We start from the raw sequence: 20,406 nt of genomic DNA, 5'->3' as shown, positions 1-20,406 counted from the left end.
CTGTGCAATTTTTATGTGTCCGCCGCCGCGCCTCTTTATCTCGGCTGGAGAAAAATGCACAGAAGCGCTACAGTGGAGATTGGATTGAGGAATTGCTCGGGAGATCTTTATCTTCAGCTGCACCTTTTAATCCCATTTTTTTTTCATTTAAGAGTAGTGTGCGACTGTAGTGTGGGTGTGGGTGTGTGCTCGTGTGTGTGTGTGTGTGTGTGACACGATGCGGCGTCGGGCTCATACAGCATGCTTATGACGCCAACTGCTCCCCGCAGATTTGCAGAGATGTTACCCGAGACAGTTCGAAAGAGACTTCAAATAATAAATGTGAAATAACTATCAAAAAAAGAGAAACCTCAAAATGATCACAAAATAAGAATGATGATCTGCACTCAAAAAATAGGCCTCAGAATTTGCAAAGAATACTCAGCCATGAAACTAGCAGGAAATCAAAACAAATGAAGAAGAAATTACCTAAAATAAAAAAAAGCAAAAAAATGCATTTAAAAAAAAAAAAAAATTGATTGAAAGCGTAAATAAAAAAAAAAAAACACAAGAAATACATGTCAAATTAGAGGGAAAATAGCTGAAATACACCAAATAAATTGACAACAAATCAGCAGGAAATGATCTCAAAATGATCCGCGACGTGGCTATTTCAGCACCCGACCTACTTACAGGCACTTTTTTCTGTTTTTGCTAGTTTGTTCGACAAAAGATGGAGGTATTGACAGGCAATTAAAGTTGCATTGCCCTGGATTTTATTTAGCGCAGGACAACGCGACATGCTAGCACCGGCGACACTGTGCTGTAGAAAACATGCGTGACCCTGTTGTTTTTTTCTCTCCAACGCCGCAGGGTCGGACATGGCCATCTTCTGCCTCCTTTGCGGGAAGCGTTTCCAGACCCAGACTGCACTGCAGCAGCACATGGAGGTTCACGCTGGCGTCCGCAGCTACATCTGCAGCGAATGTAACCGGACCTTCCCGAGCCATACGGCGCTCAAGCGCCACCTCCGCTCGCACACAGGTCAGTGGACGCCCTCGTCACCAGAGTCTCTGCGTGGCCAGCTCAAGAAAAGCATTTTTTTTTTTTGTCAACTCCTGCAGCTTTGTATGCCGTGAAGTCATATTGTTTACTTTTAATTCGAAAAGTGACGAGTCGATGCGGCAAATATTTGATTATACAATTATTTTGCATATATCGGATTGAAACATTGCTCTGTATAGGATGTTACAAATTATGGTTTTGTCAAAAAAAAAAAAAATCCCTTTTTATTTATATAGTGGAAGTCTAATGGTGTATAGAATATTCACCAAAAATTCAAAAATGAGCACATTTTAAATGATTTTCAAAGAGCGAAAGAATATAATTACTCTGATATAGCTTTTATTGTAGTTATTTTTTTCAAGTTCCCGTGTTGTATGCAATATTAAGTCATTTTTCAACAGTTAAAAAAAAAAATTTTGTTGTAGTTTCTTAGTACTTTTGTGTCATATACACAAAATTATTTAAAAAAAAGATGCCCTGCCAAAATGTATTATTATTATTATTATCATTATTGTTGTTGTTGTTGTTGTTGTTGTTGTTGTTATTATTATTATCATTATTATTATCATTATTGTTAGTATTATTATTATTGTTATTATTATTATTATTATGTGGCATCCTAAACTTAAAATTAAACAGGAACATTTTTCAAAGGAAAAAATTTAAGAGAAACATTAAGCTACCGATTATGTCATTAATCGTAAAAGAACATTAGGAAGAGATATGTTTAATAATTACCGGAAAACTAATTTAAAGTGGTAAATGCATTCGTGTTAGGCTTTTTTGAATTTCCTCTAGATGTTTTTGTAAAGCCCCGCCATTGAAGATCAACCAGTACCAGCTTTAATCATGTTTTTATAATTTCATTGGTTATGTTACTTATCTAAGTGATTTCACAATCATTGTTAGATGATTAAATTCAAAATAAACAAAATAGAATATAAGTCATGTTTGAGGGCAATAAAATTTAGCATTTTTAAAGTGAATTAAAGCAGGTTTTATTTTAAGGATGGGCATAGCTTTCAGTAAATTGCTTGTTTTATGTTCAAGAAAAATAAGTCATTGAGGTATCGGTGGGTTATATTTTATATGTCTACGGCTATAATATAATATTCTAAAAAGGAATAATAAATAAAAAATCTCACAGTAAATAAAACCTCCATTCTATTCCAGGAAACACTAAAGCTGGCAGTAAATAAAAACGTGTTTTATTTCAGGAAATACTAAAGCTCCCATTAAATGAAACCAGTTTTAGGGAACGGGGTGAATTATATTCCCTGCAGCTTCAGGCTTCAGCAAGATAAACAGCAGTAATTCAGGTCGAAGTGTAACGAATCCGGCGGCTTATTTACACTCGCTGGGTTTCTTTTTTTTTTTTTTTTCCCTTCTTGTTGTTGTTTTTCTGTCCAGACCAGCAGTAATTCTCTGAGCGCCGTCCGTCTGCCGGTTGTGAGCCACTGCCGAAAAGGAAAAAAAAAAAAATAACATGACAGAATATGAAGATGTGGAAATGAATCCTATTTCGGCTTGTGCGCAGCCGCCGCCTGCGACCTTAAATAACAGTCTGACTGTCAGAGGCCATTTGGCTGAAGCTCACAGATAAATATTTGAAAGGATAGGCAGCGGGATGAGAGGCAGCGGGGCTATTTACAAGCCATCAGTGTGTGTGTGTGTGTGTGTGTGTGTCCTCGTGTGTGTGTTTGTGTGTGAGAGAGGGGTGTTACAATGCAAGGACTCTGATCCACCTACCCACCCAGGTGACGTAAATGTCAGCGGCGAGACCAGACGCGGCAAGTGTGAGTTACATCACAATGAGCCGCTGTAAAAACATGGCATGGGGCGATGGTTTGTCTGTGGATTATAAAGTCACACAGTTGTCAACTCGAACGCGGATAGACGCTCCCCCACCTGATGCCTTTACTATTTATTCACTGTTGTATTTTGAGGTTTATCATTTCATTGGTTTCCAGCCTTTTATGATTTTTTTTTCACTGAATTTGTCAGGTTATGAGCTGATTTTTATGAATTTCTCACTGATTATTTGAGGTTATTTGCTGTTTTTTTTTTTCCAAGTATCAATCCTAGTACATGAATTTGGGATCAGCCAAAAACCAAAAATGTCAGTCAGTGAGGCAGAAGGAGCCCCACCTGGAACACTGATAGGCCCCCTTCTCAAACAAATGCGATTCATTGTTGACTCTTAATTCATTTATTTTGGTCTTTTTTCCCCCCCTTATTTATTCCAGACTTTCAGATCGAAGTTTCCTCATTTGCCTCTTTTTGAATCATTTTTCAAGTTGATCTATCTGTTCTCCTCACAAATTTTTCAGTATAATTTTAGTCCTTTTTAGGTAATATCTTGATAGTTCACAAAGAACCTCTGCGCAGATTTTCATGTAATTTCTTTCTTTTCTTTTTTTTGTTGTTGTATGCATGCTATTTAGTCAATTTTGCGACCATTCTTACTTAAATCGTGGCTTTTACTCAAGTGACACATGAAGTATATCTACATCTGTAGCAGAGTAATGTATAGAATAAGCACACACAGTGCTGCAGCTGCTCATTGCTTGACTTACAATAGTGTCGCCTCAGCTGACGACACACACCGGCAAATAGTGTTTTATGAACGTTCATTAAGTGCTTCCTTCAACGTGTCCACAGGCCTTTTTTCATTTTATTTTTATTTCATTTTAACTGCAAGATTAATCCGATAGTGACTCTCCATCAGGACTTGAGAAGAAATGGTTTTTATGCTGTTTATCTCTTTGTTTTCCCTTCCACTATTCACTCAACACACACACACACACACAGACACACACGAGAGGATGAGTGTGATATGATGTAATAGACACCAACATTTGTATTTGTGCAGGCTTACGCGTGCACTTGAGGCTGACGTGCATGCAATAAAGATGTAGCACACACACACACACACACACAGGCACTCAACTCCCTGAATGTGTGTCTGTCTGGGAGTGTGTGTCTGTGTGTTACATCCTTATTGCACGAGTGTACAGTACATGTCAGGCTCAAGCACTCACGTACAAATACAAATGTTGGCATCCAACAGTGGCAGCTGTGCTGTCTTCTCTTACACGCAGATGCACACACGCACACACACACACACACCAACACACACACTCAGACACATTAGACAACAGCAGAATATTAATAGAGGCCGGGTCTGTCGCCAGAGCATGTGTCTATGTGTGTTACCGGTGTGCGTGTGTGTGTGCATGTGTGTGTTTTTTGTAAGTGAGAGCCAATTTGCTGTCTTGAGGCGGCGGGTGTTTTGTGTTCGCAGCTGTATTTGATGGCGCTGAAGCCAGAGAGAGAGAGAGCAGCGGAATAAATCAGTTCTGGTCGTGGCGTTGATGGAGCCCCGATGATTTACAGGCGCACGCACACAGACACACAGATGCCAGTGCCCACGGGCACTAGGCAGCCCGCGGGTTGTCGGGGTGGAAGGGAGGGGCGGTGGAGGGGATGGCGGTGCAGGGCGCAGGTGGCAATGCTGGAAGGCCCCGGGGTTCGATCGCCAAGCGCCGGTTCCACCTCGCCGCGTTTGTATGCGGCCTTGCCGTCATGTGACAGGGATGTGGACAGGAAGTGGATAGAAGGGTGAAAACGGCATCGCTATGACACTAAAGGCCCGTGAAGGACACGTTGAAGCTCCGCAGTGCAGCTCTGAACTCTGATGCCCCCTTGTAGCGGCAGGAGGTGATGCAACTCTGGTCCGGTAGCAAGTGCCGCTCGATTTCTGACATCAGTAATACTCGGTTACCAGTCATGAGTTAGCATTCATATTCCAAACAACAACTGAGAAACAAAGAAATCAGATGTGAAAATGTCTTCTTTTTTTTTTTTTTTAATAAAAGTGTGATTTTACTGCAAATAAAATCTATTCACAAGGATAAAAGCCACAATATGACATTAAAATATTAATATTTTAATATTACATTTTGAATTTTCCGAGAGTAAATCCATAATTGAATGCAAATGGAAACTGTTGTGATAAAATAGCGATGTAATGAGAATACAGTCATATTCGTTTTCTTTTTTTTCTTAAAAAGCACAGAATATCACAGGAATGAAATCATAATTTATTGAAACAAAAGTCTGGATCACAATGAGAGTAAATGGAGATTATGCGTACGTATTTTATAAAGAATAATTTCGTGAGGCTAAAACCTTAGTATGTAATTGGAGCGGGGGAAGTGATCCCTAATTGAAGACATTAAAATCGTAACATGAAGGGAGTGATATAAAATCGAGGGTTTTAAAACGTATTTAAACGTAAATCCCAGGATAAGAATGATGACGGTGAGGGACGTTAAACAAACGGCGTCCCGAGCGTCTGATGGCTGTAATTAAAGGCAGGTGAGCGTCGCCTCTATTATTATTCCGGCTGCGTCCAGCGGAGCCGCCGAGCCTCGTGATGGATGGAGGATCCGCTGCCGAGCCCAACGCCGTGTCTTACAGCCGCAGCCTCTGATAACTTCATGCAGACAAATAAAGACTGTCACTTTTATTGATTTTCACCCCCGCACCACCCAAACGTCCATGTGATCCGCATTTAAAGGATTTTTTTTTTTCCACCCTTCCTCTAAACAAAGCAAAACGATCCCAACGCACTGTATGATAATTTTAGAAGCACGATGTGGTGTCCAGGTGAAATCATCTCACAGTGGCAGGAGATGCTATTTATTCCTCGGCACGCGGCCGCCGCCATTCGATTGCCCAAATAATGAAAGGTGGAGGTCAGTGATGGCGGCTTCAAACCGCAGTGTCTAAGAGCGATGCATTAACAGAAATCCTTGCCGTTATTTCACTGAGGAGGGGTGGGGGGTCAAACACCCAAACACAATTGAGCGGTGCCCAGAGCCAGACCATCTATTACAATAGTGTTCTTACCCGCGCCGTGCACATCAGGGGGAAACGTCTGTGAATAAACGGGTGACAAAGAAAAGAACGGTAATGAAAGTAGAGATTCAACCTCTCTGTGCTTCCATTTTAACCAGTGCCTCTCGAACAAATGAACTCAAAGCATTCTCGTGTCAGTAGCTAACTTTGGTTGCAAACGAACGCACAGCTAACCTGAAAGTAGAGTCAACTAGCCACTAAAAATACACGCTATGATCATGCTTTGGGATTTTGACAGAACTTGCTAACAATAACTCATGCCAAAAGTGTTTGCAAATTGCAAATTGCAAACACAGTAGCATGACACAATCAAACTCACTTAGCTACCTATCATTACCCGCCCAAGGTTAGCTTAAGCAAATTGTTATAGCTGTCTTTTGTAGCACGCTAACAAACAGCTAACATGACTGAACTTGTACTGATTAACTTTGATGGCATGAAAGCAGTCACCTAATGGCTCACGTGATAAAATCTAATGAAGCTTACATGATAAAATCTAATGCTATGTCAATTATTTTGTTTCAAAGAAAAGTTGTTGTTTTTTTTTCTTAAAAATGCTATCATTTAAATAAATCACAAATAAATTGCCAAATTAGAGGCAGCTAAAAACCTACCGACTGTGTAACTACAGAGGCATGATGCAACCTAACTACTATAATATGCGCACAAACAGCTAACACAACTCAAGTTGTATTGGATAACGATAATGACATGGAGGCATCCACTTTTAGCTAACAATATGAATAGCATTAAGTCATTTTAAGTCAGTTTCATGAACTGAATTTCTTTTAAATCAATTATTTAAATTAAATACAAATATTTGAAAATAAAATGGTGAATTACAGTCAGCTATGACTGTATCATGAGAAAGCAAACTCACTTAGCTATGTACTATCACGCAGCAAAGGCTAGCTGAAGCAAACTGTCGTAGCCAACTACTATAGCATGCTAACAAACAGCTAACACAACTGAATCTGTATTGAGAACGGTGACAGTCACGTACTAGCAAACAATTTGAAATCGAGTCATGTAAGTAACATTCAGTAATTTTTGTAAAGAATTTATTTATAATTAGACTGATAATAATAATTATTATCATTATTGAAATAGATGATTTATGTGTAATAAAATGTAATAAAAAATATGGTATGTAATAATGCTACATGTCTGCCAATGATCAATGGGGGATATATTTTGTCCAGTTGTTCACCATAGTCTATGCTTATTTTCACAGTACTCCAAACACTTCCAAGCAGTTTTTCCTGTTAGGTTGGTTTCCATGGAGACTTTTTTGTCTTTTTTGAGATTTTCCTCCTAGTCATGATGCTACTATTTCTTTGGAGGCAATAATAACCATAGTCCTCTTCTTGGTTGTTTGTTGGTTCAGAAATATATTGCAGTTGGCAATGATGGAACAAAACCCCCTAACGTTCATCAGTCCTGTCTTTTATTTTGTTTCTGGAAAAAAAAATCACATATTGGGCAGAAGTAACCGTTGGTATATCTCCTATTTGCATTACAGCAGGCGACCATCCATTCGAGTGCGAGTTCTGTGGCAGCTGCTTCCGGGACGAGAGCACGCTGAAGGGTCACAAACGCATCCACACCGGCGAGAAGCCCTACGAATGTAATGGCTGCGGCAAGAAGTTCAGCCTCAAGCACCAGCTGGAGACCCACTACCGCGTGCACACAGGTAAGACTTGCTGCTTCCTTACCATGTGTCTCCGTCACCTATGGCTTATGTCTTGTTTTCATTCTTCGGGCAGTTTTTGCAGGACTTTGCATATTTTTTTGTCAGTGAATGGCACGTAAGCAATGATAAAGTAAATTCAGAGCAATGTTGAATATTTCCAGTATATAATATAACTTACAAGCTCATTAAAATTGCAATTTAACTCCTTTTTGTTTAACGTGTAGCTTCTCCTTGCACTTTTTGTTTGGATAATTTCATGCATATACCAACATTTCTTGAACTGTTTTCTTGCAGATTCTACTTTCATTTGTCTGATGGTGTTTATTTATGACAGTCATATAAATAATACCATCTATTTAATATTGTTGAACCAAAAAAAAAAAAAAAAAAAAAGCCAGGATTAGCCCTTTTTGTTTGCCGCATGCTATAATATTGACATTATTATTTAGCTCATTAACACATAGCATGTCGCACATGAGCATCTGTGTTGCCCTGATACAGTAAATGAATGTCTCCGCGGACTCCATATTGATCCCGGTATATTTAGAGCCCCATAAAGATGTTGACACAGTGATAACTGGCTGCCCCGAAGAATGAACAGCCGAGCAGATTGGCGTTGGCTCGCCGCTGTGGCACACCGCCAACGCCTCCACCGCCATTCCTCACCCGCCCTTCCTCCCCAACCATTCAATAAGCCAGCTGTTAAGCCACGCTATCAAGGCAGCATGTCCAATAATTGGCTTCCCCTATGCCCAACCTTCCCCTTCACCCCTTCAGGGAGAGATGGGGGGGTCCAGTGAAGAGCAACAGATAACAAGAACAAGTGACAAGCTTGAAATCAAAGGCCACCTCACACAAAAGGGAGCCGGCCTGATGAATGATTGACATTGGCAACTGAACCTCCCCCCGCCGCTTTCTCTCCACATATCCCAAATGCCAATGGCCGATCAATAACTTGGAGCCATTTGCAATTCATCACTCACCAGTTATTTGAGGCGACCTTGTTTACAGTCTGGTTATCAATATCAGCATCGTGCAGGTGTCTCGGCAGCCACAGCACCCCGGATTCGCGCTCATTGGCTGCTCGAGGTCAAGGTTAAACACGGCGGCTGAGTGGGTGACGGGTCGGTTGGCAGGCCTGATCGCTCTCTGACGGTGCGTTCCAAATGCCAGCGCAAAAAGGTCGCCATTTACATGTCTGATTTGCGTCTGCAGACTCGGGATTATTAGCCGTCCTTCGAATCATTAGCATTTCTAGCCCAGGACGGTTGCAGAATTGAAATACGCCTCTGTTAGTTAGCAGACGCGCACATGCACGCACGCCCGCAGCAGGGGGGCAGTCATGATTTATAGTGCGCCTTGAGGAAGTCTGCAGCTGTATTTTGTAATGATGAGGTGAGAACATTTGTACATAATAGCTTCCAGTTTAATTCAGAATTAAATCGCAGCACAGAAGCTTTTATTGTAAGTACGGTCGTGCAGATGGACCCACTTGCAATAATTTACATTTTATTTCACGCCAGGGGTTTTGAAATTAGAGGTTTCTCTCATTTTGTTTGTCACAGTCTTTATTATTTCATGAAATAGACAAAAATTCTTGACATTAAACTTCAATATTACTGAGAGTGTTACCTTCATTTAAAGACCGGATGTGAAATTAAGCAAGACAAAGATAAGTAGGAAAGTAGGAAATATATCACAATTTGAAAACTATAAAGAAACCTTTTGAAAAAAAATTGAAAATTGCAAAATACGACACCATGAAATGCTGTTTTTAATTTTTTTTAGAAGAAAACAATGCGCAGATACATTACAGATCATTTTGAAAAAATCTTGAAAGTTCGCAAGACCTGACAAATTTGAAGGGGAAATAAGCCTAACAAAAGTTTTTCTCAAAATAATAACACATTTATTACACGTTACACATTTTTCGAGAAGTAATTTGAAAGTAAAGAGGACAAAAATAAATTTGTACTCAAAGAGAAAACTTTTTTTGCCCTTTATTTTAGATTGCGGCATAAAGTTTCCAGATTATTCTACCAAAGGAGTAGAATAATCCTTTGACTTCCTAGTCCGTTTTGTTTCATTTGTTATTATGGAGCCTCAAATCAGTGAGTCCATTGTTTTTATCTTCCTTTTTTTTTTTCTCCCACCCACCCACACACACACACTATTCTCAACGTGCTTCTGTGCACCTCAGGTGCTCCCTTTTACATTTCGCCCAAAACATTATGTTAGCAGCATGACTTCAAAACTCCTAGCAGATGGGCCTCTGATAAAGGCTTTGATTAGAATTGATCACATCTGAACACAAAGGATTTCCATTCCTCAGAGAACAAAAACCAGATTGTTTGGGAGGCTGATGAAGCCTCTGGCTTTAATTCAGTTTGTCAGAGCAGAACAAACTCCACGCTTTCTCCTTTCCCTCTTCCGAGTGATGGCAATTATTGGAGGCAGTTAAAAGACTAAGTGAGGTCTTCCGCCAGCAGTCCCCATGTTTTGTGATTCGTGGCTGACTGTGCCCAGCATCCTATAATCATAACTGCACTAAAGTGTTCATGTAGGTAGGCCTATGACCGGGCCAATGTTCTCTTCTCCGTAAGGCCATCCGAGCTCGAAATGATTCAAACAAGAAAAACTATTTTTGAAAACTAGCAACAAGTTCCCTTGCTGTTCGCTATGGTGATAGACAGGCTGACAAATGAGGTAAGACAGGAATCTCCACGGACCATGATGTATCTGCAGATGACATTGTGAATTGTAGCGAGAGCAGGGAGCGGGTGGCGGAAAATCTGGAGAGGTGGCGGTATGCTCTGGAAAGGAGCGAAATAACGGTTAGCCACAGCAAGAAAGGATACATGTGTGTAAATGAGAGGGACCTCAGTTCAACCCTGAGGCTACAGGAGGTGGAGATAAAGAGGGTGGATTTCAAGCACTTGGGGTCAACGGTCCAGTGCAGTGGAGGGAGCGGAAAAGATGCGAGGAAATGTATGCAAGGAGGTTGGAGCGGGTGGAGAAGAGTCAGGAGTGATGCTCGAGGAAAGAGTATGACTCAAAATGAAAGGAAAGGTGTACAAGACAGTGATGAGACCAAGAGATGTATGCTTTAGAGACAGTGGCACTGAGGAGCTGGAGGTAGCAGAGATGTTGAGGTTCTTTTTGGGAGCGGAGAGAATGGGTTGGATCGGGAGGGAGTTCATAAGAGGGAAAGCACATGTTTTGTTTTGTTTTTAGAGATAAGGTCAGAGAGGCCAGGCTGAGACAGTTTGGACAGAGGAAGGATGGTGATTATATTGGTGGAAGGATGCTGAGGTTGGAACCGCTAAGCAAGAGGACTAGAGGAAGATCAAACGAGAAGATTTGTGGATATCTTTGTGGATAGTCAACAAATAAAACAGAGCATCAAAACTAAGCAAGAAATTGCCCTGAAAAAGATCAGTCCACTGCACAGCCCCTTTTTTCCCATGTACTGTTTTTAGAAGATGAGTATAAACCAAAATGTGAAAATAAAAAAAAAAATCAAATGCAGAAAGATCATAGTAAAAGTTCGGTTCTCTGGACCATGTGATCATGAAATATATAAAAACGAAATAAAGAAAGGCAGAACATTCAGTTCTTTTTGACGCTCTTCTTTTCTCAGAGCATTTTTAGTTAAAGGTCTGCGTTGAAGTGATATTTTTCAATAATATCGAGGCGCTAATAACAGTGTTACTCCATTTTACATTGTAGCACGTGAAGTATTTAAATTCCTATATCGATTTACCTCAGCGAGTAAATTGTCCTATGTGATTTAAAAGGCTTTATCAACATTGGGTTTTCCGTCACCATTTTAAAAGTACGATTTTAATTTGATCACAAAATAAATAGATGCCAAACCCGAAAGATGAATGTTTTTCAAAAGTTGCCGCAGTTTTCAAGGTAAATGTTATTATGCGCCATGGACAGCGAGTGGGTGTTTAAGGGCTCAGTTTTCTAATTCAGTGACAAATAATCTACTCACTCTAGAATTAGTACCACCTGCTGCATACCCTGATAAACAAACAAAAAGCGCACAAAATCCCGTTTTCATTGTACATTTTCTGAAAATGCTACAATTTGGTGTACTATTGTTGTTTTTCTTTTTATCCATGCCTTGTCATTTTTTGTTTGTGTTACACCCGTGAGGCCCACTCTCAAAATTGCCCATTAACTAACAACTAATCAAACACTCTTTCAAATATGCACTGCAAACCTAAATTATACGGTTCTCAGTTGGATTCTGATCAGACTCAAACATACCAACATCATAGAGTCAGTAACATTTTCCACTTTATCCAGGCAATTCACAGGGAGGGTGCTTCTGTTGATGGTTATCCCATAACTGGACAAGTCTTTGCATCCAACGCCAACAAAACAGCGCAGTAACCTAAGTATCTTTACTGGATGGAGACCTCTCAGTGAGGCTGCTACAAACAACACCGAAAACTCTCCGGTGATGCATTTCGGTCCCCGCCAGCCTCAGGCATACCGTGCCCGTCTTTCCCCCTTTGCAAAGGAAATCTCCAACTGTGGCCTACTTGCGCAAGAGTACAACATCAGTCATAGCCGTGCCTAATTTTTTCCAAGCGCTGATTGGCATCGATGCCCACGAGGTGTTTCTGTTTATTTACCGGTGCTTATTGTCTCCGCCGTTCTCAGGTGAGAAGCCATTCGAGTGCAAACTGTGCCACCAGAGATCCAGGGATTACTCGGCCATGATCAAGCACCTGCGCACTCATAACGGCGCCTCACCCTACCAATGCACCATCTGCCTGGAGTACTGCCCCAGCTTGTCAGCCATGCAGAAGCACATGAAGGGCCACAAGCCTGAAGACATTCCCCCAGATTGGCGCATAGAGAAGACCTACCTGTACCTGTGCTACGTCTGAGACCAGCAGTGTGAAAACAGGGGAGGGAGGGCAGTGTTGGAAGGGGAGGAAAGGGGATGGGGGGTCGTGGGGGAGGTGGGGGCTCGGTACGTGAGAAGAATGTAACTGAACGGATGAGAAGGCGTCGGAGGTGTGTCGATGATCGTGGAAAAGTCAAAAGCGAAAGACTCGAAAACAAAGATTCGTTTTGTTTTTGTTTTTTTTATTATTTTCATGCAAAATGCGGCAAAACAGGCAGTTGAGAAAAAGACGGAAAAAAAAAAAAAAAAAAAGGAGGCGGCGGCGCTGGCGGGACAGAAGTCCTAAAACGTGGGAGACTTTGTTCGGATTCACCGGGTCATTCACTACATCTGCAACTGTGTCAAAGTTTCAGGTCATTTGATGCAGCAAAAGGAATTGTGGCGAAGCTGCACAGAGGTGACATTGGGATGCTGCTGCCACTGCAGCCAGAAAGCGGATTCTCAAGGGCTATCTGAACCTTTTACGTCCTCACTGTCCCTTCGGTTTTGTTTCAGAGTCTTGTTTCTTTTTCCTTCTTGGATATATGTCCGCTGAGCCAGTTGGGGCTACACAAGGGATGCGTGACGCATACAAGCATACCATTTGGAGCGAACGTTAGGCTGCTTTTTCAAACCACTTGTTTCTGCTCGCCTTGAACCACAACAAAGCCGGACTCGCTCCATCTAGAAGGAAAAAAAAAAGGAAGTCCTTTCCGTTCTTGCCATGGCTCTACGGAAAGTCACCGGTACACCCCGTTTCCCTTCGGCTCCCGGAGGCGGCAGTGAGATAGCCCCTGAGAATCAGCTGTGGAGTCGGTTGGAATATGCAGTAGATGAAACAGTTGAACTGGGCGGATGAAAGCACTAAAAACACTGCAAAAACCACCCAACCTGTCGGCTATTGGTTGCGGTAAATGCTAGTGCTGCTTTTTTGTTGTCGGGAGGTCTCCCCAGTTTTCTCAGTAGTCTTCCTGGTTCTGCGTCTCCGTCGGATGAGAGCTGGTCGGGTCACCCAGCGTCCTCAGAGAGCCAAAGGCTAACTTGGGTCACTTTGTCATTGGATGTTTTGTTTTGTTTTGTTTTTCCAATTTTTTTTTAGCTCTGCATCATAGTTTATCACAGCTTGATTGCACAGGTTTAACAACTTACGACAACAGTCTCTGTTTGATGTCTGCAAGGTATATAGTTTCTCAGTAAATCATAGCTTCAGTATGATACATTAAACCCACCTTCTCATCAATAGAACCCTGGATTGCTTCTATCCACTTAAACATAAACAGACAAACGTCAGTGTCTCACACTAAACGACAAACTCCACAAACTGACACATGAATGGTCGTCACCACTTTAATGAAAACAAAATGGCAAAACGGCTGCTTTTTCAGCGGGAGTTACCGAGACTTCGACTCCCGGTAGTGAATGTCAAGGGATTTCTGGGATGCCTTAGCTGCCCCTGTTTCTTGGTGCGGCAGGTTGAACACTGATTTTTGGTATCAGAACATGAATGTGAAAGACTCGAGAGTTCATCATTTTCGCAATGCAGGTTGATGCTGCTTTTCAGAGTTTGGAATTTGGAGTTTGGAAACCGGGTCGTTCCCGTACCAGACGTTTGCTCAGGCGGGCTCTCTCGTAAGAAAAACGCTAGCCAGCAGCTCTAAATGCTAAGCTACATTTCCACACCATTTATGTCATCTTTGACCAAAAGTGGGTTGGATGGGCTAGATGCAAAACCGACCAGACAAACTCCGGCTTCGGAACTAAGTATCTGTTTAACAATTACTGTAATTGAGCAAAATTACAAAGCATTTTTAGTTAAAATGTACAACATGCAACTGATCTCAACAACCTAATTTTTCTTTCCACAATGAAGGTGTTTTGACAACCACAGCGGGCTAAATTGCAAGCCAAAATGCAAACAGTGTCTGAAAAGCGAATGTTTTTTTGTTTTGTTTTTTAATTTGGCAAGGGACTCAAACCCTTAGCCACGCGTGTTTTCATTCACTTATAAAATCCTGAGCACACAACAACAAATACTCTGGTCCAAGTTGTAGTCCATCGTTCCCTTCACATTGTATGACCAAAATGTCCACCTCTTTAGGAACAAGTACTCCATTAGCATGACCTGAGGGAGAAACTTAGCATTTTCTCTGTAAATGTAGGATCCTTGATTTACCTGTGGTCACAAGTTTTGGTTGTTTACCAAAGAAATGTTATTGTTGTGACTCAGATCAGCATTTTATGAAATGTACCATGACTCATGGCAACAACTGGCTGAAGTAGCGTGATGAGGATTTAGGGAAAAAAAGAAAAAGCTGATCCGCGACATTTTTAACCGCGCACTGGTCCGGGTAAGCATAAATGCACTAGTCTTCAGGTACCTTGGCTCAAAATGTCTTTTTCGCTGCAGTTTGACATTTGAGCTGACATTTATTAAGGTTCCACTGGATTTCTAAAAAAAAAAGCTAGCTACTTCAAGGTGGACTGAAAAATCGTATTGAAAAAATACAGCCAAAAACCAGATCGGTATGCGTGGTAAAACAATGAGGTACTTACTGAAATCCGTATGAAGAATTGAATTTATCCATAATGGTAACATTCAGTCAAAGGCCATCCTATCCTGAACAGAATTCCTCTAATTTGCTATGCATCAAATATCAGATTTTGTTTTATCCAGTCTGAACTTTTTCAGGTATGTGTTTTGATCATCTGCATGTCACCTTTGGTACCAGAGCAACACAATTTTTTACATTTTTTTCACATGTATACAGCCGCTTTGTGGATGATAGTGCACGTCCAAGCCTCGACCAGTGTTGTTGTAATTTTTGGCCAAAAATATATAAGCCTATAGAGAGATTTCTCAAAATGTAATATGTTCATTCGCTCACCTAGCAAAACAATTCAATTTGTGCACCATAACACTAGTAGCTAGTCATGCTTTATGAGTAATAGTTCTGTTCCGCATCTTCAAGCCAGCTGTTTGTTTTGGTCCTTGAAGTAATTGTCACTGTCACAGATACAAACAGATTTGCAAAGAATCCAGATTTCGCATTGACCTAAATGTCGATTAGCATTTGGAGCTAGCTACTTAGCTACGCTTGCTACCTTGAGGTGCGAGCAAAAGTTTACCATGCCCAAGCCAAGCGTGGAGTACGTTGAAAAAAAATCAACACGGCATTAGACCTGCATTGCCTAGAGGAGAATCACTGCAGCGTTCGATCACATATCCAAACGGGGATTAGAAAGACGGCGTGAAATCACTGATGGGACACGACGGAAGTTGGGAGGGGAGTCGTTGGGAGGGAGTTGTTGGGGGTCGGCTACCGGTGAGACAACAGAATAAATCAACTTTTTCTCTGTGGTTTTGTCACTCAGCTTCATCTCTCTCCTGTTTTGTGTCGTTGCTGTTTATTGAGCTTGAACTCAAACCACATCGTACTTGAATTACCTCGTTTTGTTTTTTTTTTTTTGTTTTTTTTGTTTTGTCTTTATTGTTCGTTTGTTTGATTTTGTGACCTCATGTGTGTGTTTTTTTTTTTTGTTTTTAACCCCTTATGTTTCTTTTTATTTTTGGGAAAAAAAAAAAAGGTGCATTGCACAAGGCGATGTGTACGCAGAGAAATTAAGTGCCACAGTGAAGAGATTTCCTTTTTTTTTGTTGTTTTCGTGTATTTTCTTTGTGCATTACTTGTTACCAAACTTGGTGTTTTTATTAACCCCACTTGTTAATGAGAAGAAAAGGTTTGGTCATTTTATTATAAAAGCTACCTCTAAGTTTGTTTTCTTTTCTTTTTTTTTTTTGCGTGTGTATTTTTTTTTTTTTCATCATTGCTACTTCATCTCATGCTTTTATTTAGTTTTTGTTTCAAAAGTTGATTTATGATTGTGTTTTTTTAAAGCAAAAATGTATATAAAAGGATAAGGAGATAGCGGGTAGGATGAGAAAAGTCTTTCAAATGGATTTCTATTCTTCTCTTCAGTCTCTCCCCCCCGCAAGGAAAAACAAACAAACAAACAAACAAACAAAAAGCAATTCTGAAGCCTTAAGTAATGAGCAAACAATGAGAGCGGTGGATATGGAGGAAGCACTGTTTAGGGATTAAAAGCGATGAATTTAAACTTGAAAATATGTGAATAGAATTGTACTTTTTGTAATGTGAGGAGGAAAAAGAAAAAAAAATAGTAGGTTGATGATTTGAAAAAAAAAAAAAAAAAAAGATAAACTAATGAATAGACCCCCACCACCACGACCACCACCACCTCCTCCCTCCTTCCCGCAGGTTTGCAGAGATGCAGAGCGTGACGGACAATTCGAAAGTCGCTAATCAAAAAAAAAAAAAAAAAAAAAAGTTACAAAATCTTTCCAGAGAAATTAGAACTGAGAGCCGGTCGAGACAAAATTTGATATATTAAAAAAAAAAAAAATTGTGATATTTTTGTATTCAGTGTCAGTCCTTTTTCCATTTTTTGTGGAGGGTTACAGCAGGGCACAGATATTTGTATTTTTTATTTTTAACCCTTATTTTCTCTCCAGGTGTGAATCGTTTTTTCGGCCTTTGCTCCTCTTTGATATTGTTGGACAAAAGAAAAAAAAAGCAAAAAAAACATGTGTGAACATATTGTACTAATAAGTGTTGCTTTCTGGATGTCAGTCGCATTGTAGGTGAAGGACTAAATCTATCCACCACAATATATTTTTTAATTCAGAGTTTTTGTGCGTAGAGTCGAAGCAAAAATTAAAAAAAAAAAAAAGAAAAAGTAACGGGGATGACAGAGGGGCGCTGTCTTCTCCCCGGTGATTAGTCGTCTTTTTTTCAATCAAACTCGTTGGCATATATAATTTTTTTTTTCTGTACTTGAAAAGAGAAGAAGGGATGGCACGTCCCTTGGTGTCTTGCCATTTTTTTTCTCAAAACACTGTGAGCTGAGGGGGGCTTTCCCACCCTCGTTTAATATCCCACCCACTATATAATATCCAGTCCAGCTCAATCTGAACCTCCACAATGCAAGACCTGATCAGCTCCTCTCATCGTCCTCTGAATGTTTTCTACTTTACTCGTGCGGGTGAAAGAGCATAGACTGTGCTACTGTGTGTGGGTGTGTGTGCGTGCGTGAGTGCGTGCGTGCGGGAAAAAAAAAATGCACTAATAAGATCAGATAAAATTATATTCTATGCCACTGTTTTTTTTTTCTCTATGTCGGAAAAAAAAAAAAGGATATATATACATTGGCATCGATATAGTTCTTCCCTCAGTGTTCTCCAATGTTTCTGTACTATCTTTGTGCCTAAAAATGGAAATTGTTCAACAAAAAAAAAAAAAATCCATATATATCTGCTTAGTTTTTGTATTTTCAGAAGAAAAAAAAATATTCCACAGCACCCAAGGGATGTCATGACGCTTAAAAAAAAAAAAAAAGCTATTACAGTAGCATTTCCTTTGGTACGCCATGGTCTGGTTTGGGTGGCCAATTGTTTTTTATTTGGTAACAGAAATATTGAGCAAAATTATATTTCTTTCTCTTTTTTTCCAGCAGGAGGCTTTTGCGCTTCATCGTTTTCTGTCGGCAACCGGTTTGCCGACTAACCTTTGTATTGCTCTTCCGAAACGTTTGAAGAAAATAGCGCAATATTGAGGTCCTTGTAATAGGTGTTAATTAAGGGGTAATATAGTCTCAAAGGGCATTTATAAGAGGGTAATTAACATTGTGGGTCGATTATGAATGATCATAAACAAGAAGTTAACTAGCACTTGTTTATAACCTGCTCAAGAACATTAATAAACGCACTCGTTTATAGTCGTCGTGAAAACTAACTTCGTTTAGTACTTACCGTATTTGTTGCGTTACTAACATTAATACATGTTTCGTTGTCGGTTAGTCACCATTAACTACTATATGCATTTCAAAGTCTATTGAAGGACATGTTTTAGAGCTAGTAGCTGCAAAGGGATAATTCCTTATAAATGTATAATTAATAGAAAATCTAAAAGAAAGTGTTGCTAATTTCATTAAAGCAATAAATGATGTAAGTATATACTTATAACAATGTACTATGTATTAATCTCTCCAAATATAACATTCCGCTACTTTAGTAAGAACAATGTGTTCTTAATTAAATGCAATATGCATTGGGTTGCCCATTGTTTTGAAAGAAATTGTGTATTTAAATGCGTGTATTTCTGATTGTTGAAATGTTTTGTTATGTTGTGTTCTGTCATAACCAGCCAAAATGAGTGTCTTAGACGTGTTAAACAAAAAATGCAAATATAGTTTTTCCAAAAAAAAAAAAAAGAAAAGGTGATAATTCGGGTAAAATGCGGGAAAATTTGATCACGGTTTGCTTTCACGTTTTGTTGTGTTCTTACTTAACGCAGCAAATTACGTCACGCGGCAGCTATTACACGGTCGAGGTTTATAACATTTTGTGAATTTATGTTATTACGCAAGGCCAAGCTACAATTTGTTAATCGCATTAGGAGTTGTTTTCCATAATGTGCAATTAGATAATCTGTCATTGTGCGTTGCAAATTTGCGCGTAAACCATTAGTACCTGGTACATTGTTATGACATAATGTATTAAAATAATGTGCATTTATAGTTAATAAATGAGTTTTGATTTTTAATCATTGCTATAAAAACAGCCAGCTGTGTTTATTAATGTTCTAGACACAACCTGTAGATATTTGACAAGATTCTTGTATGACCTCATGACCTAAGGGCGTAAAATGTTAATAACCATATTATAAGACCTAATTATAGCTTTATTACCTAGTGACACTTCACACAAGGACTTTAAATCAAATTCCACAATTTAGCACTCGTTCAAACCCCTTTGCTCCTGTTTTGTCTTTGGGTTGTTTTGGGTTTTTTTTTCAAGCTTTTAGCAAAAATTCTTTTACTTTTAAAAGGGTCCGGTTGCGGAATCATGGCATCCCTGGCGCTGGCATTCTGTGTTTTTCGGTGTGGTGTTTCTAGAACAAAAGTAGCCATTTCATGCCGTGTTTCAGCGCATGTGCCATCAAGGTCTAGACTAAAGCTGTTGGAGTCAAAAGCACCAAGACGTTGTATTTTTTTATATATTAGCACTGAGGACCAATCGCCCTGTCGGACCAAGCGTGACAAAGCTTTTTATGTCTTTCCCTGGCTTGTCTGTTCTCTCCTCCATTGTCGTGACAGCTCAAGTGCAAGTCCAGTTGCTCTGTAATAAAAAAAAATAGTGTTTTATTATGATTTGAATTGTTAGAGTTTTTGTCTACCTCAGCACCTAATCTTAGCCTAATCTTAGAAGGTGCCCAATTTTTATTTTTTGTTTTCTTTCACTTATTGTTGTATGATGTTTTTTTTTTTTGTTTTTTTTTTTTACTTTTTTTTTTTTTATTTTATTTTATTTTTATTTCCATTAGAGCTCTGCAAAGGTCCTTTGTCTTTTCCAGCAACAATGTGCTACATTCTTCTTCTGTGGCCATATGTTCCCTGTCGAGCCGTGCCACCAACCTATAGCCACCATCTGTTGATATAGAGGTTGTTCTTTTTTTTTTTCTTTTTTTTTCATTTCTTTTCATGTAGAATCAGACACACCTCTTTGTAACATTTCAGTGTTCTCTGATGAAGTGTGGAAAAAAAATAAAAATAAAAGATTTAATGCTGCAGGTCCTCCATGTTGTCACTAAAGTCAATGTTGTGCCTTTGATAGTGGAAAATATAAAGACTATTTCTTTTTTTTCTTCTTTTTTTTACATCCTACTAACAGTAGATTGTTTTTTGTAGTGGGGTTTTTTGTATTTTTATTTATGAGTCTCATAATAAAAATCAAATTATGATGTTGAGTTGTATACTTTCAATC

At 39.6% G+C, this 20,406-nt stretch overlaps 1 protein-coding gene across 3 annotated transcripts in view; it reads left to right on the top strand.

Annotated features, from left to right (window-relative positions):
- The window catches only part of zbtb16a (zinc finger and BTB domain containing 16a), a 151,244-nt gene extending 131,039 nt beyond the window's left edge, over nt 1-20,205 (top strand). For all 3 annotated transcript variants that reach the window (XM_086160444.1, XM_086160445.1, XM_086160446.1), the window contains exons 6-8: nt 853-1,023; nt 7,490-7,660; nt 12,338-20,205. In XM_086160444.1, the coding sequence (XP_086016570.1) occupies nt 853-1,023; nt 7,490-7,660; nt 12,338-12,567 (572 nt within the window). In that variant the 3' untranslated portion in view covers nt 12,568-20,205. The remainder of the gene's footprint in view (nt 1-852; nt 1,024-7,489; nt 7,661-12,337) is intronic.
- Nucleotides 20,206-20,406: the final 201 nt, after the last annotated feature.

This window comes from Fistularia commersonii, chromosome 15, assembly GCF_037954325.1.
Source record: "Fistularia commersonii isolate RoL2024-O1a breed Wild chromosome 15, RoL_Fcom_v1.0, whole genome shotgun sequence".
NCBI lineage: Eukaryota > Metazoa > Chordata > Actinopteri > Syngnathiformes > Fistulariidae > Fistularia > Fistularia commersonii.
The sequence above is the reverse complement of the archived record's forward strand: the minus strand, read 5'-3'. Positions and strand labels throughout refer to the sequence as shown.